The sequence below is a fragment of the Phlebotomus papatasi genome, chromosome 5 (genome assembly GCF_024763615.1).
Source record: "Phlebotomus papatasi isolate M1 chromosome 5, Ppap_2.1, whole genome shotgun sequence".
NCBI lineage: Eukaryota > Metazoa > Arthropoda > Insecta > Diptera > Psychodidae > Phlebotomus > Phlebotomus papatasi.
In genome coordinates, this window is record NC_077226.1 from 2,450,147 (window position 1) to 2,468,011 (window position 17,865).

The window sequence follows — 17,865 nt, forward strand, 5'->3', positions numbered from 1 at the left end:
TTTCATGAAAATTCAGGAAAAACGCTAGAGGTGCCCCACAGTCGAAAAATTAATATTCATGTTTCATAAACTCAATTATCTCGACTGTCGCTGAACCGATTTTGATGATTACTTCGACATAATTGTAAACGCCAATGCGGACAACGCTATCTCTTTGTCTTTATCGTTTAAGTGCAAAAAAAATTGATTTCTTTCCAATAATGGCGCTGAGAAAGTACACAAGGTGCTAATATTTCTAGTTCTAGTTGACCGATTTTGACAAGTAAGCAGAGCCCGGCGCGCGCCGACTTTTAGCCGTTTTTAGCGCGCCGCCCAACTTTTTTCTTAGCCGCCGCCGCCGAGAAATTTTGAGGCGCGCCGCCGAGCGCGCCGCTGAAAGTGTTTGGCGCGGCGCCGTTAGGCGCCGAAAAAAACTTTTTGCATTCCAACACAACTTTTTTTATATGTCAATTTCTGCGATTGTTAAATAGGAAGTGGGGCACATTGAATTGAGGCAACTTTGAAACTGTCTTAAGGACGGATGGGTCCCATCCGTCTCTACCTCAACCCTCTGTACCCCGACCCTTACTATATCGAAATGGGCCGGACTCTATCTTTAATGCTTATTAACCGATTTCAATGAACTTTTTTTTCTTTTGTTGGTCTTCCCTACTCAGACTATTTAAAATAGTAAATGACCAGTGATAAGCCCAGATAAGCTTATGGTAGCTGAGATTCTTTACAGGTGACCTCGAATTGCGTGCAACTCGGGGTGCTTGCAACTCGGAATGCGTGAAAATTCGATTGTAAATTGAATTTTGGGGGTAAAGAATCGCGTCGAGCTTATTTTATTCATTTCGACCGACAAAAACAGTTTATTGACGCCATTCTTTAACCCCAAAATTCATTTCACAATCGAATTTTCACGCATTCCGAGTTGCAAACAATTCGAGGTCACCTGCAAAGAATCTCAGATATCTCAAGCTTATCTGGGCTTATTACTGTTTTTTTTTATTGACCCTTTTTTCATATTTACTAAAATTCTATAATCGTTTGCTTTAGAAACCTGTGTTCCACAATTTGTTTTTGTCACAAAAAGACTAACTCTTTTCCGTAAATTTGTCACGATGCTTTTTTAGTTTTTATTTTTAATAATTCTTTTAATTTTATATATATTTTTTAAACGCTCTTTAAAATCGTGTGTAAAATACGCACAGAGCTAGCAAAAAAACATACCTAGAATCGTTTGCAAAAGACGCTCGTCGTTTCGTGTTTAAAAACACGCGTGTTTAAAAATCGTAAATCGTGTTTAAAACACGCACAACACGATCATAAAATGGTTAAGAATGCGCTTAAAAATATGCACAGCTCAATCATAAAACGGTTAAGAACGCGCTTAAAATCACGCACAGATCAATCATAGAACGACTAAGAATGCTCTTAAAATCACGCACAGCTTAATCTTAAAACGTTTAAGAATGCGCTTAAACTCACGCACAGATCTATCATGAAACGGGTTTAATGAATATTAACTGTTTGTTATCGAGCTGAGTGTGATTTTAAGCGAATTTTTAACCATTTTACGATTGAGCTGTGCGTGATTTTAAGAGCATTCTTAGTCGTTTTACGATAGAGCTGTGCGTTATTTTAAGCGAATTTTGATCCGTTTCATGATTCAGCTGTGCGTGATTTCAAGCGCAATATTAACCGTTTTATGCTTAAATTATACGTGATTTTTAGCGCAATATTATCCGTTTTGTGCTTAAGCTGTGCGTGTTTTTACGAGAAGTATCTGCCGGCTCATGCTTGATGTAAGCATGTTCTCAGCACAAACTTGCCCGTTTTATGCTTGAGCTGTGCGTGTTTTGAGCTCCATTTTATTTAACAAATATAGATAAAACCTTAAAAATAGATAAATTTCATAACTAAAAATAGAAACGGGCCTTCTAAAAAGTGAAATTTTTTTTATGTATATTATATCGTACTCAATACAATATTTATATGGTTTGGAATAGAATTGAAAATAAATGTCATTATTTTAATAATTATAATCGTTCACTTAAAAAGTGCAGTTTCATTTCATTTACAAAACATAATCTTAGCCTTGCATTTCGAAAAATATATATCAACAGTCATTACCATTCAATTTAATACAGTAAATTTTTATATGTTTCACGAAAATTTAATAAATTTCATGAAAATTTCATAAATTTAATGAAAAAACATTTTAAAAAACGTATCTGACAATGACAACAATGGTAAGAGTAGTTTTCGAGATATCCCTAAAAAACATGTTTTTAGGTCACCCTGTAACGCATATAAATTGCACGGTTTCTTATATAAATAATTAAATTGTAATAAATTGCACTATCGTATTTATCGTGCCAAAATTAGGTAATATGCAAAGTTTCATAAAGAAATTTCTTCCGATGGCCCGAGTATTTTCCTTATCACGGTAATTTTGTCCTTCGAAAAGATCTTTTTTTTTAAAGGGTCTCCGAAAACAAGGTCCTAACTCCGAACGGCTAAATCCTTAAAATTTTTAAAGGAAAATTTCAAGGGATATAGTACAACAATTGTATTATTATATGCTTAAGAAGCTTAAGAGTTTAATTCATACTTTTCAGCAACAAAAAATTATACTTTTGAATAAAAAAAAATATAATAAAAATATATTGTGTTTGCCATTCTGACCCATACAATCCCTTAATTATTATAAAAGAAGTATCAAAGCGTCACGCTCTGTCTGTGGAGTTCGATCGAAAAAAAGAATAACTGGACGAATTCCAAGACGGTTAAGGTATTGTTATTTTTCTGAAACTATACGTAAAGGTTTCACTTCAGCTCATAGAATTATGTCCTTTGTCAAATAATTGTCAAACAAATTTAAAAAAAAACCCCAAAGTGACAATTTACAGAGCTTTCACGAACTGTTTTTCTTGAGAGAAATACGGAATATTTGAGGACAGCAGATTTTGTTTAAATTTCTGCATGCAATTCAAAGAAAAAACAACCGGCGCGCCTGGCGCCGCCGCCGCCAAGAGCTTTCCGCCGCTGACGGAAAAAAGAAATTTAGCCGCCGCCGCCGAAAGGCGTCTCGCGCCGGGCTCTGCAAGTAAGGATGCAAATTGAAGGTCTCTTATAGCGCAATAACTTTCTAGCATATTTGAACTTCGTAGTAATAATGCCATGGGCGCCATAGTTGGAAAAACAATTATCTCGACACCTGCTTAACCGATCTTGATGATTACTTCGGCATAATTATAGAGGACATTTATACCTATATTTTGTCTTAATATCATTTTTTGTTCAGACAATGCCATCTGCCTGATTTTGTTATTTTAGTGGAAAAAAATGATTTTTTTTCCAATAATGGCGCTGATAAAGTACACAAGGTACCGATATGATCGCTTTTATTGAACTATTTTTATCGAAAGTGAGGTTAAAATGAAAGGTTTCACAAAATTCAACAATTTCCTGGTTTAATTGAAGTTCGTTAGATGGACACAATGGGCGTTTAAGTCAGAAAATGAGTACAGAAAGAAATAACCTGGATTATCTCGGCTTCTGAGGAACCGATATCATTGTGTTCTTTGGCAAAATATAGAGGAGGATTCCGGTCTACACATCTCCCTTCCCCCAAATTGAGCTCTAAATCGACTTTGTCTGCATTCCTAGTTTTCTCAAAAAACACCAAACGTAGAAAAAAAAACAAGTAACTTACCTGATTGGCCACTTTGATGTTTGGATTCGTGTATTGCTGTTTCTTTGCTGCATCTGGCTGAAGTGCCTGATAGTATATTTCTGGATTCTTGGTATCCTGCACGAGAATTTGGACATTTGGCGGAACAAGAACACGAGGGCGCTGTGATGGTGCTGTGATGGTGGATTGAGCAGAAGATGGTGTTGGTGTTGCTGCTGATGTTACTACAACTTTGGGTGCAACATCTATCTTTTGAATTTCCAACAGATAATTCTGTGCCGTTGGAATGGCACCCCAACACATTTCTAAACTCTTCGTTGATGCCCTAATCAGGGCAACTCTGGTGGCAGGTGGTGGTACTTCAACTTCCAAATACCACAGATCCTTGCAACAAACCTTGCAACAGAGATCAAATGTATTTTACAATTAAAAAAAAAAAAGAAAACAAAAAACAAAGAAGAAAGAAAAGGTAATGCTCACCCTGACCTGGTTGTTCCAGGACTTTCTATAACCATCTCGACCACTCCAAACGTACAGACGACTCTGAATACCTACAGCACTGTGTCCTGCCCGGGCACGTGGCACAGTCTCCGTCGACGTGTCCAAGGATAATTCTTCCCACGTCATTGATTCTGTGACACAAAGTAACATCAAAAAGTATTTATTATTATGGTTAAATTCCTTAGAAAGGTCCCTTGGGAAAAATTTGCGCAAAATAACCTTAGTATCCCTAAAAAGTAGCTTAAAAATAGAGAAAAGATACGCTATTTAGAAGTGCGGTAAATAGCGACATTATAAGTAGAACCTTTGATGAATGTGCAGAATTACAAAGGACAAAATGGACAAAAGTTTTCTATGGAGCGACCAACAATGAGACCTATATCATAGAATAGGCCAGGGGAGTGACATTGGCTCTGAAAAATGCGACCAGTTTTAGTGTAAATTTTTTCCTGTTTTCGTACACATTTCACGAGATATCTCCAAAAATACGTAGGTTGCCAATTTGGAGTTTTCGGTTGCCTCTTCGTTATTAAATTGGCTTTTATTTTGTATTAGTATTTTTTGCTAATTCATTCTGCAATGACAGAAAACAGCTAATAAACTCAAAAGTCTTTTCGGCTCGCTAGAAACATGGGAAACATAGGAAATGTCATGCCCCTGGAATAGGCCATGGTATGGGTAACAATTTTTGTTCTAAACCATGGGGTAAAAGTTCTAGAGCAAAAAAAAAACACTATTTTCGTAGAAGAAAAGTAACTTTCTTACACGAAATGTGAGCATTCATTCTCTCTTTTTTTAAGGAAATACATAAATTGCAACATTAACAAATGTATTAAATGAATGTATATTCTCAAAATGGACATAAAATCATATGTCTTTGTAATGCATAACATGCGTAGCAGGTCATTAAAAAAATAATGGCTCAGAATTAAAACTTTAAACCTTTATATCACAGAGATTTATTAAGCGAATTTAATCAATGAATACTCAATCGAAAGGTCTCGGAAAATCCTACAAAGTAACGGTATAGATAAGTTCACAAGTCGACCACAAGGGGCGCTCCAGGTCATCAAAGTTTTCAATTAACAAAAAATGTATTAAGCTTCGAAACTATTCAACCGATTTTAATGATCTTACACTCTTAGGAAAAGATTGGTACAGTAGAGTTTCTCAAATTTGAACATTTGGGGGGTATAGATGACATTTCTCACTTTCTCAAATTTAAACATCATACTCAAAAAAAATTAACGACTTTCATTTGAGATTAACTTTAAATTAAATGATATTTAGAGATTTGTTATTTTAATTCACTGCTAGTCGTGGAACTTCTCTAAGATTATTAATTCAAATGTCTTTGTATGAAAATAAACAAAATTTGGATGAGAAAAATAAATTCATATTTCATGTATTTTAAACGTCACAAAAATCACAAAGGAATCACATTTTTAGTTTCGCATTATCTCGGATTTATCAAATCCTCTCTGGATTGTATCAAAGCTTTCTTCATTTTCTTGTACCAGATACTTTTTTTATTATGGTAATGGCCCTGAATGTATCATCGTGAGATATTTTTCCCTGATTTCCAATCTGCGAAACATCATCTTGCTGGTCATTTTGAGTGGACATATCATTATCGGATAATTTGGACAATGTCATCATCACAAATTTCCATTCCGTCATCGCGTACCCAAAATATGATATCAGACATACTAATTATTTTATCAGCTGGCTAAAGTCTGTTTGCAAAATCGTACAGATGAAAGAAATCTTCAGATTGCAGGTCATTTTCCTCAGTCAGGTTGAAATGTGTTTTCAAAAATACCTTTCCAACTTCTCGAATTTGAATGGGATGATACGAGATCCGTACACAGTAAAAAAATGTGTAAAATTTTACTACTATTATAGAGTTAAATTGACCATTTTAAATGTTTAATTTTAAAATGTTTAGAAAATACACAACATTTTGGTAATTTATTGTCACGTGATAAAAAATTACCACTATTATAGTCAAGATTTTTCAACAAAGTTGTTTAATTCAAAATTGTTGAAAATTTGATACCATTATGGTGGTAATTTGTGTCTTTTTACGACCATAATAGTCGCGAAATGTGGCGTGATGTTGCTAGCTTCACTGTGGTGACTGTGATACTGTTATTCTTGCGCGACCAACGGAAAGCGTTCACAAATAGGTAAGTTTAGTGCTTTTATGCTATTCTAATTTAATTTTTCTAATAAAATAAGTGGTAAATCGAGAGATGAGAATTTGGTGTAGTTCAAGAAGTTAGTATTTGATTGATTCTTGCAAATTTTATTGAGACAGGATGTATTTTGTGTAATGCCAGAGAAAGTATGGTTATGTCAAATTCATAATTTGGAAATTTGTGGAAATTTTGTAAGAAAACTATGATTTAGAGACGAAAATAGATAATTAGGACCTCATTGAGTCCACCAAGAATAGGTCAGGCGATCAAGTGCGTCACATTTCACGAAGAAAACGATTTAATGAATTGATACACTTTCTTAGCCTCCCGAATGACTCATTTGGAGGGTTTTTGTGAACATATTTCCACATTTTTCCTAATATCATCAGCAGGATGATTCTATATAGCACCTATTTAAGACAAATTGTGCCATAGATGTGGAAGACTGTCCGCCTGGGGTGAATTTTACACCGTGAACTTGTTGAAGCGTGAAATGTACTTTCTCTTACTTCCGGACAGATTGATTGAAAATAATATTGAAAATATTAAGAACAATTCGTAAGATTTATTTTTTTCTGTTTTATCAGCAATATCCTGAACATTCACGGAAGAAAAACAAACAAATCAGTTGAATTAAATGAAGGAGAATTCGCAACACTTTGTGAGGCCTCCGGACAACTCAATTTTCGTAGGACCTTTATGAAATTCTGGTAAGTTCTTTTTGTTTTCTTCATGGGGAAAATAATAAGATAATTTCTAGAGAGTTCTAAAATATTTTTAGTCGCACTGAAAAAGAGCTCTTCATGATGTTCAATAATTCCTCTCAAACCTTGGGATAAGTTATATCCATCTCGAATTCGATTAATTTATTATGAGAATTTTAGAACTCTCTACTTCAATATAGATTGTGCTCTTATGTACCGAGAATCTTCAATTTCTTTAATTTTATTATTTCAATTATCTTAGTTATCGGAGATAAATAATTTCGTTAACCCTTTAATGACCAGCACGTGTAAAAATATGCATAAAAATACGCAGAAAAATCAGATTTTCAACATTAATTTATTAACATTTACTGCGTTTATTTAAATATTCCTTCAGAAAAAATCAGTAAGACTATGATTAAGTGCTTTAAAGCAATTTTAAATAAATATAAAATTTAATTATCACAGTAAATCTATTTTTTGTGATGCTACCCCTGAGGGCCTTAAAGGAAGAATTCGAAGGAGAAAAATACCTGGAGGAATTGATAAAAGCGATTTGCCACTATTTCAAGGAAGATGCTTACACAATTTTGCAACACCGAGAGGTATAGATTGTTATTTCGTATTTTGAAGAATAAGTAATTTTTGTATGCTATTTGTATTTTTCAGATAAATTCGCAAAATCTCATAACGTCACATCCTGGGGTTTATATTATAGGTAAATTATGATAAAAGTATGTTTTAAGCAAATTTTTTACATAGAATTTTCATTATTACGATTTACAGAAAACACAGGAGATCACATGATATTCTACAAGGGGCAGGAGATTCAGAAAGGAGCAAATATCTGGGAAGCATTTGAAATAATCTTCGCAATGTATTACATTTTCAATGAATGCTTTCCCAGAGAGATTGCTTGCACACTGAATTTTTTCCAGCGATACGTGTTAAAAACACATCCAACAGATGGAACAAAAAATATGAAAAGAAGTGTGTCCAAATGTAATATGAAAGTTTTGGGCTTAATGAAGAAAATAAAAAAATAATTTTTTGTGAACAATGCGTGTTTGTACTTTTAAAATTTTAAAACATTCAAAATTAAACAAATTTTGAATTAAAGAAAAAAATCAACAAATTTTAAATTAAACAACCGAAAATTAAACAATTTGAGAATTGAACAAAAAAATTAAACAACTTTAAAATTAAACAAAAAAAAATCAACAATATTAAAATTCAACAAATTGAAATTCAACAATTTTTAAATTAAACTCACCGAGATTGAGACATGCCAGTGTATTTGTGCACTTCCATTCCTTCTCAGCTGCAATCTTTCCTTCGTCCGCCACAAAAGGCACCCAGCCCCCAAAAACGAACATCCTATTGCCAATTAGTGTGCTCGTATGAAGTGATCGTGGCAATGGTGCTTTTCCCGATGTCACTGGTCTCATCCATGTCATCTCTTCCGTGTCCAACAGCCACAAATCACCCAAACGACACCCACTCATGCCACCATAAATCACCAGATGACTCCTTTTGTTACTATCCTGCCACAGGACACACGTATGTGACTCCCTGGGCGGTGGACGTTCCCCCTGTGTCTCTGGAATCTCCCAAATTGGTGGATCTTGTCGAATATTGAGGACATAGAGGTCATTGAGGTACTTGGGAATGTTATTCTTCGGATCATCACTCTCATTGGCCAATCCACCAAATAGGAAGACCCTATCACCGACCAGGGTGAAACTGTGTCCTAATCTCGGACACGGTGACAATCCACCACCTTTTTCCGGTGGTTGTGCCTTCAATTTGCGCCATTCCCACTTTGTTGCTTGCAATTCATACAAATCCGCCGAATACTTCCCATATTCCACCATTCCGCCAAATACCAAAATTTTCGTACCATCCACAATGAAGCCATATGCCGCACAACCCGGTGGTATATCACCTTTTGTTGCTGGCACATACCATTGATTTGTCACTGCAAAAACAAACATTTTCTATAAAATCTTTAAAATAGAATAAGAAAAAAACCTAAGAAGTTAATAAAAAACTCTATGGCAGAGTTGAATTAATTCGATGAATATCAATGTAATTGTTACATTTGATATTCACACAAGTCAACAATACACAATATTTTGACAATATACATTGACAATATTAATTCAAGTCCTAGATTTTTTATTTAAATACAAAATTTGAAAGTATTTCAGAGTTTGCTCATGTCAAAAATCTCATCAACAACAAGCTGATCTAGGCTTATCTGTCCATTTTTCTCTCACACTCCAATACTGCTTTTCCGTTGGCTATGTATATTTTTGTGTTTGCGTATTTTCTAATAATTGGGCAACTAAATGCCACACCAATTCATCCCCAGTGCAAAATAAAGCATCTTGAGACAAATAATAATGCATCTCGCTCCTAAACAAATATCTCTTTTAATTAAAAATTACCATATTTTGGAAAATATAAACATAAAAATAATTTCCAATTGGGGCTGTCAGAGGCCAAAACGTGTACAATGGATGGCGCTGAATCCGGGAAATGCTCTACATTAGATGGCGCAGTTAACAAGTCTCCATGTGTTATCATAACACACCATAAAATTCTCCAAAATCATTTATTGGGAATTGCTCGGATGTGTTATGAGCTTAACATGTCGTCAGTTAAATCAGCATTTGTCGTAACTTCCTTTTGACAACTTTTCAGGAGACGAAATTTTCAGTTCAGCATTATTTTTCTTAAAAATGAGCCCCGAATGCGATACTTTTGAGTCAAAATAATGAAAGTGGCACTAATAAACTGTAAGTTGACTTGAGAAAATCTTTATAAAATGATTTAAAAGCTGCAATATTGAGAAATATGTTAGAAGAAACACAATAATATTTTATCGTAACTTCCGTCGTTTATAAAGCCGTAACTTCTAATGTATGAAGATTCTGGAAGTTACGACAATTTTCAAAAACACATTATATCAATTTTAATTACTCTAGTGATAATGAGTGCCTTTATTTCACTAAATTAGTCAATTAAACTAATTGACTAGCTTTTAATAACTATTTTATAGGAGCAGCTGCCTTAGTCACTGGGGATCTTTCTCGTGCCCCCATTCCTGAAACGGCTACAACCATGAACATCTCCAACAGTATGTTTTTAAGTCCGATAACTTCTTATGAGGTCTTTCGCATAATTAGTAGTTTAAAGAACAATTGCTCCCCAGGAATTGATGGCATAGCTAACACGACTCTTAAAAGAATATCTTTCAATATTGTTGATGTTTTAGCTTATCTGATTAATTTATCTTTTACGGTGGGAGTTTTTCCGGAGGTTCTGAAGATGGCTGTAGTCATTCCTTTATTTAAAAAAGGTAATCCCAAGTTGAGTAGTAATTATAGGCCAATTTCTTTACTTTCTTCTGTCTCAAAAATTGTGGAGAAGGCGTTAGCATCCAGAATTACCAAATTTTTAAACAACAATAATGGCTTATCTGGCAGACAGTATGGTTTCCGTGAGGGTAGAGGCTATGAGGATGCAATAACTGATTTGCTGAGCAAAATCTGCGATAGCGGAAACAAAGGAAATCGCGTTTCAGGTGCGCTTTTTATAGATATGACTAAGGCCTTTGACACAGTTAGCCATGATCTTCTCTTGGGAAAGTTGGAGAATCTTGGAATTAGGGGCTCTATTTGTGGGCTTTTGAGTTCTTACTTGATGGGAAGACTTCAATGCGTCAGGATTGGGTTGGATGTGGTTAGCGAGCCTCTGATGCTTGTCTGTGGAGTTCCTCAGGGGTCTATACTCGGACCACTTCTGTTCAATGTTTACCTTAATGATTTCTTTTCACTGGGTTTGAGAGGGGAGGCCATCGCTTATGCTGATGACATATCGATCACTTACTCAGGTTCTTCTGAGGATTCAATTTATGATGCCATAGATAGTGATTTAAGGGTTTTGAGGGGTTGGTTCGACACTCAGCGCATGGTCTTGAGTGACAAAACAAAAGTTATGATCTTTCATCCTGGAAAACGTGAGCTTGGTGTTAGAGACCACACGGTCTGCCACTCCTATGATTGCAGGGAACCTGGTGGGGGAACTTGTGGGTCTTCTTGCATGAAAATTCAGAGGGTCAAAGAGTTTAAGTATCTTGGGGTCTGGCTGGACTTCAGACTGAGCTGGAAAAGTCACATCAGTCACCTTTCTCATGATTTAAGGAATCTTCTAAGATACTGTTACATGATTCGCAAATTGGGAACTGATGGGATTATGTTGTCGTACTACTATGCCATGATCGAGTCCAGATTGAGATACGGCGCTCCTTTTTGGGGATGTTGTTGTTCAAACGTTTTAAACCCAATTGTAGTGCTACATAAGAAAATAATGCGCATTATCTCCATAGTGGGTAGATACGACCATACTGCGCCACTGTTCCGTAGATGGGATATTCTGACTCTTTATGCCTTGATTGTCATTTCCTTATTCAGGGTTTTTGTGAAAGGAAACTTCCCTGTACGCGATTGCCCTAGGGATCTTCATGCTGTCCCAGTCCCGTGGCCTAGGTATGAGTGGTTCAAAAGGTCAATTAATTATAAATGTCCTACGGTGGTTAATAATTTAATCCAGGAGCGTGTTCCGTTATCTGGAGCGGCGGTTATGAGTTATCTCCTTGCTCGTTCTAGTGCGGATCAGATTAGACTTCTATATTCCCGTTATGATGCTCGTAGACCATAATCTCTTGCACTGCAATGCTTATTTTTATTTTTTTTTGTTTTCTTATTTTTGTTCTATTCTAAAGATTCTTTCCCCTTTTAGCAGTTTCGATATTTTTTTTTCCTCTTCCGATTTTTTTTCTCTCTTCTTTCTTTTTTATATGCACATAATATATCATTCCTGCCTTAAACTTCGAATCCGCTATTAAAATTAATGCAATTTTCACATTTTTTTCTATCCGGCCCTAAAGTGACAATAAGCTCTGCTTCCTCTGGGACAGGCTGTTCCTCGTCTCTGGTGTGGGGGTGCCCTTTTCTGGCTGCGGCCTGGCGTCGCTCTTGATTGTCCCCTGTTCATCTTTGGGGGCCACCTTATGTACGATCATCCAAGTCCCAGGCAAATTCGTTCTCCCCTTTTGCGGGTCTGCTCTTTGGGGTTCTCTCTCCTGGCTTCACTGGGCTCTCTTCCCCGATTTTGTGAAATTTATGTACAGGGCGGACCTGCAATTTCTGGGGGGAGGAGCTTGAGGTGGTCGGGGTGTTTTTCCCTATGGGTGCTGGGTGTTGTTGGGCCTGGGGCGCCATTCCGCGGCCTGTTCTGACGGTTACCTCGTTCCGCCCCTGATTCGTGGAGCACTGTTCCGGACTCCATGAGCTCTCAGATTAATTTAAACTTATACTATATCCTTAATTTTAAGTTTCACTACAACTCATTTAATTTGCATTCCTATAGACTGTAAGCTAATTTTAATTTATCTTTTTTTTTTGGGGTGTTGCATCCCCAAGTGGACGCAAACAGCCATTGGCTACGCGCTCCCTCTTTAAATTTCATTTCGTATCCCTGTGCCTTTACGTCAGTTTGAAATCAATCACTTTGTTAAAATCAGATTGTATGTAGTAATATGTAACGAATGCTTATACAGCCAGTGAAGAAGCATTTCCGCCGTTTGGCTTCGGAGGCTGGTCACCAACGCTGAGACGGCGGCGGACGCATGGTACGGGGGGTTATACGAAGTTGAATAAATTATTATTATTAAAAAACAAAAAAAAATGTGGTCCCTGTCCCTAAAAGCTTTTATTTCATAAGTTTTATTGAATAAATTTTGTGCGCCACGTCGCTTGTTTTGTTTTGAATTAATGACAGATGGGTAGGGATTTTTTCTCACTTTTTTTCTCGCAAATATTGAATTAAAATGATTTCATGTTACACTATTCGCACTGTCTTTCGATATTTGGAAGAGTTTATAAACGTTTTATTGAGAAATATTGCAATTTTGCTGCAAATTACAAGCCACGCAAGTAAGCAAAAGAAGTTACGGCAAATGCTGATTATTGAAAATTTTGTATGGAAATTTGTCGTAACTTTCCCAAAAAAGGAAGTTACGATAAATTCTGATAAATTTTTCTTAATTAAGGGCACTTACGATAATTTTTGTTTAAAATAATTTTTATTTTGTTTCTTTTTCACAATCTCAAAATCGCAAAAATGAAGTTACGATAAATGCTGATTTAACTGACGATGTGTTAAGTGTTATAATAACACATGTTACCATAACACATAACACATTTTATTGGGAATTGACCCCTTATTTAAATATTACTGTCAATAAACTGAATGTAAAAGTGCATTACTTGTTTTTTTTCTCAATGGGCAAAAAAAGGTATTTTTATTAAAAAAAAAAAAAAAAAATAGAAAATTTAATACGAAAGTATAAAATTTAATGTTTTTTTCTGATTTATTCGAAAAGAGTAAGTTTTTAGTGAATAAAAAGAGTAATTTAAACTCTTATTTTCATGTAAATTTTAGAACAAAAAGAGTAATTTTTAATCTAAAAGAGTTGAAGCAACTTCTTCTGGATTTTACATCGAAATAGAAGTAAAATTAACTCTAGAAAATAGTTAAATTGAAAATCACAACAAAAAAGAGTTAATTTAACATCGATTCGATTAAGTTTTACTCGATTATTTTTCTGAGTGTATTTAACCTAAAAAAAAAATCATTTGAATTTAACCGCGAAAAAAGGGTTAATTTCTTTGGTTAGAAAGTCTCTGCCTTGTATTTATTTTTCCTCGAAATGGCCAGAGAATTCGACAGGTGTACTTTTTCCGGGAATAATCATGGTATTTACCTGTATTGTAGACGTGCAATTCATCGACAATTCCCTCATTTCCGCCCCCAAAGACCACCATCAGTTCCTTTATGGCCACAGCACGATGACCGTGACGGGGACGTGGTTGGGGCCCCGTCGAATTCACCACCTTCTTCCATTTGAACGCCGTGATACCAGCCATTTGTCCAATGGAATGGGGGCTTTTGTGGTGTCCGAAGAGCGCCCCGGCGTCTCTGTCTCAAAGTGACAGCTCGAAGAACACTCTCTCCACTCAATTTTATTTTGTCCCCCAAAATATCCCTTTCAGTCCTTCAGAAAATTCAAACAATTGCACACTATTTTGGGGCCCTCGTGGGGCACACACTGGACACCCTCAATTACAATCAAGCCGGAAAATTCACAGAAAAATCAATTTTACTGCGATATGGCGTCCTTTTGCACGCAATGTCAAACAACCCCACTGTAGAGACAGCTGTCAAATGTCACTTGTCATTTGTCATTCCAATAATTGGACAGCAACCGGCCGGAACCCTATAACCAATCGATCGGGAAATTTCATTTCGAAAGAAATATCCATGGAATTCATTTTCTTCTCCGCGTCATGCTGATTTTTCATGAAAAATTTTCCAAATGAAAATTTTTCCAAATGAAAATTAAACCAATGATATCAGCAGATTGGCAGATTTTTTCTAAGTTATGTAAAATTTGATTTTTATTGAGATACAGTAGACTCTTCGATATCCGGCTGACTGGGGGACAAAATGACATTTAGGTTTTTTGAATAATCAACGGTTTTTCTATTTTGTGCTGTGTGAATTTATTTTCTGTCTGACAAAGAAAAAGAGAATTTTCTTCATGGTGTGCTTATGTTTCATTTTTTATCACAATTATGTATTAAAAACTTCGATACAATGTTAATAATACTTTAATTCACTTTGGACAAACTTCATGTTTAGTGAAAATTATTTTGAATATATCAACCGCCAGTGTTTGGCAGCTGTCACCCGGATATCGAAGTGCTGGATATCGAAGAGTCTACTGTATACTGTTCCGGACGAGGAACATTTCTAATTTTAAGTCAAATTTTATAATACCACGAGTAGAGATGGGTAAATTGCCAAAATTTCCACTGGAAATATTTCCGGTAATTTACTATGGTAAATTACCATGGTGAATTTCTACCTGGTAATCTTTTAGTGGAGAATAAAATTGTCAAATGCGGTGAAAATTTGATTAAATATCATTAAATTAATGTTCATTTTATTATTTAAGCATATTATTATCGTGTATTTATGTGTATCTTCACATTTTTAGCAGTTCAAAAAATAATAAGGTGGTGAATTTGTTTTCGAGTGGTGAATATAGTACATGTACAAAAACGCGCATAAAATAAATTGCGCCCGAAGTGACATAACCTCACTAGCAATTGTTTTGCCTTAATTATTAAGAAAATATCTCTTGGGGCAAAATTTTTAAGGAAAAAATGTGTCATTTTCGAGAATTTCATTCAAATACATTACAAGTGACTGGTGCAGGATCTTTCCAAATGCCAGGAAAATGCATCTCAAAAGCGACAAAACCAAGAAGACGAGGGATTTCCTGATACATTAGTGAATCAAGAAGGAACTCCGACAATAGAAGTAACAGGAAATTGAGGATTTTCTTAGGAAGGAGATGTGCGGGCTGGAGTGATGGAGAATCTGTTAAGCAAAATTGAAACAGTAATTGGAGTGGAAGCAATCAGGAACTGAAGAAATTGCACGATCAACTGAGGATAGCTTATGTGGTAAAGAACTTTTCTGCTTAGATTGCGGATACTGAAACTTTAAATGCAAGTAAGTTTTTCTACCATTGGAGGAGTTTCTTTACTAATTAAAATCTAAAATTACTTTCAGATGGAAGTAAAGAAGAAGCAAGTTTATGGACCAGGAACTCGAGGAAGTTCAGAAATTCCTTTAAAAAGATAGAAAATGTCTCCGAGAGAATAGAGGGAAACATTTTCGGAAATGACATTGGTATTCTGGCTTTTTGCAAAAGGTTTAAGTGCAGGAGTTCGTTTTGCTATCTGCATTCCGGAGAAATTCCAGGGAGGGGCATCCAAGCGTAGATACCAACACGACCAACACATACCTTAACTTGGGCTACGATTCTCCAGAAGCCTAGGAGAGCTGATGAAAAATCAGCTGCATCAGTACATCAGAAAATCCCAGGACATTGCGTTGATCCTTATTTCAAAGTTTTCTTTATTTCCAGGAGTGAATGCAAAATTTATACAAGTTGTTTTTTTCTTATAATAAAGTTGAAAAATAAAAACCTTTTATAGGAAATTGATAGTGTTTTCCTACGTTTTCGCAACAAAATATTTTTTATGATTAATGTTTAAATATAGAGTTATGGAAAAACCAAGATTTAATAATGAAAAATATATGATAGAACAGTAAATACTTTATTTTGAGTCAATACAATAATTTACAATCAATTATTATTATTATTATTTATTGATGCAGCGGCAAATTGCCATATGCATATAAAAATCAGGTACATTAGAAGACTACAATTCAATAACAATTCTAGCTATACCTGATTAGAAAAAGAAACCTTAAATATCTAAATCGAAATAACAATTTGTACGTGGTAATTAAATAAAAAAAAAAGAGAAAATAAAGAGAAAGAGAACAACATTTTTATTAAGTGAAACACTGCACAAAGGCTAACGTTGCATACCAAAGAGATTTTAATTTAAATCGTTAAATTCGTAGCTCTTATGAAAAGAGCTACTTTAGCGAGATTGACTGTATTGTTTCCGAGCAACTGTTTCAAATCCATGTCGGTGATACCTATGCTATTTCTGAGTTGGGAGTATTCGGGACAGGTGATAAGAATATGTTGTACTGTGAGTGGAACGTTGCAGATGGGACAGGTAGGGGGATCAGTTTGGTTCATTAGGTAGGAATGTGTTGCGTACGTATGGCCGGTTCGAAGTCTGGTGATAATACAAGTATTTCTACGGTTCATATCAGGGATAACGATTTTGTCTGGGTTTTCGAAAATGTTTGTCAATTTATTCGTCAAGTCTAAGTCCTTCCAGTCTTTCCGTCTGTTTTGCTTTAAAATACTTTTAATTGTAGTTTTCATGTCCGTATAGTCTATATTGTTACTTCTACTTATATATCTGTCAGTGTCCTCCTTCACAAAAGTCTTCACTTCTTTCATCCCATGAATTTCTTCGCATACCTAAACTATCTTAATGCGACCCTGAGAATTGCAAATAAAATCATGAATTTTTAAAACGAAATAATTTCTACTTTTGAGATTAAATAACTCTTCTATGCCTGATAGGGAACTAGTAGCTATTAAAATTGGGTTACCTTCAGGAATATAACATTCACAGGCTTCCATAATTGCCATTAAGTCAGCGTTAACGTTATGCGTGTGTGAAACTATATTTTTTCGGAAAGAAATGTTACGGTCCATAGACCAGTACGCAATTCTGCTAAGGTTTTTATTTTTACAAGAGGCTGTGTAGATAATATCCCAGTTAGAATGGATTCTAGAATATTCCTCGAATTTATCTACTGTACGCACAGTGCCTGCCCCACTCATCCAAAAGATCTTGATAGCTAAATTAATGTTAGAATATTTAAAACTCCAAGGAGGGTTACTAGGCTTAAATTTTTTAATTATTCCGTAATTCGGAATCATATTTTCTTTAAGGGCATTATTCGCTATTTCTATCCAGGATTTTAATATTTTCTTTTTATTGCTAGGACGATAATTTATAACTTTTTCATGGAGTATATGAGTGGGGAGCGACTTAATTTTTTCTAGATAAGACATTAATAAATACTTTCTTCTGTATAAAAGTGAGGGAAATCCCCCTTCAGCCAAAACACTTGCAATTGGTGTGGATCTAAAAGCTCCTGTTGCCAATCTTATCCCTGCATTATAGACCCCATTGAGTCT

At 35.2% G+C, this 17,865-nt stretch overlaps 1 protein-coding gene across 1 annotated transcript in view; it reads right to left on the reverse strand.

Moving 5' to 3' along the window:
• Positions 1–14,377, reverse strand: part of LOC129808784 (host cell factor 2) — a 32,060-nt gene extending 17,683 nt beyond the window's left edge. Inside the window, exons 1-4 of the mRNA XM_055858638.1 lie at positions 13,921–14,377; positions 8,362–9,066; positions 4,163–4,314; positions 3,704–4,078 (exon numbers count right to left, since the gene is read on the reverse strand). Coding sequence (XP_055714613.1) covers positions 3,704–4,078; positions 4,163–4,314; positions 8,362–9,066; positions 13,921–14,083 — 1,395 coding nt within the window. The 5' untranslated portion in view covers positions 14,084–14,377. The remainder of the gene's footprint in view (positions 1–3,703; positions 4,079–4,162; positions 4,315–8,361; positions 9,067–13,920) is intronic.
• Positions 14,378–17,865: the final 3,488 nt, after the last annotated feature.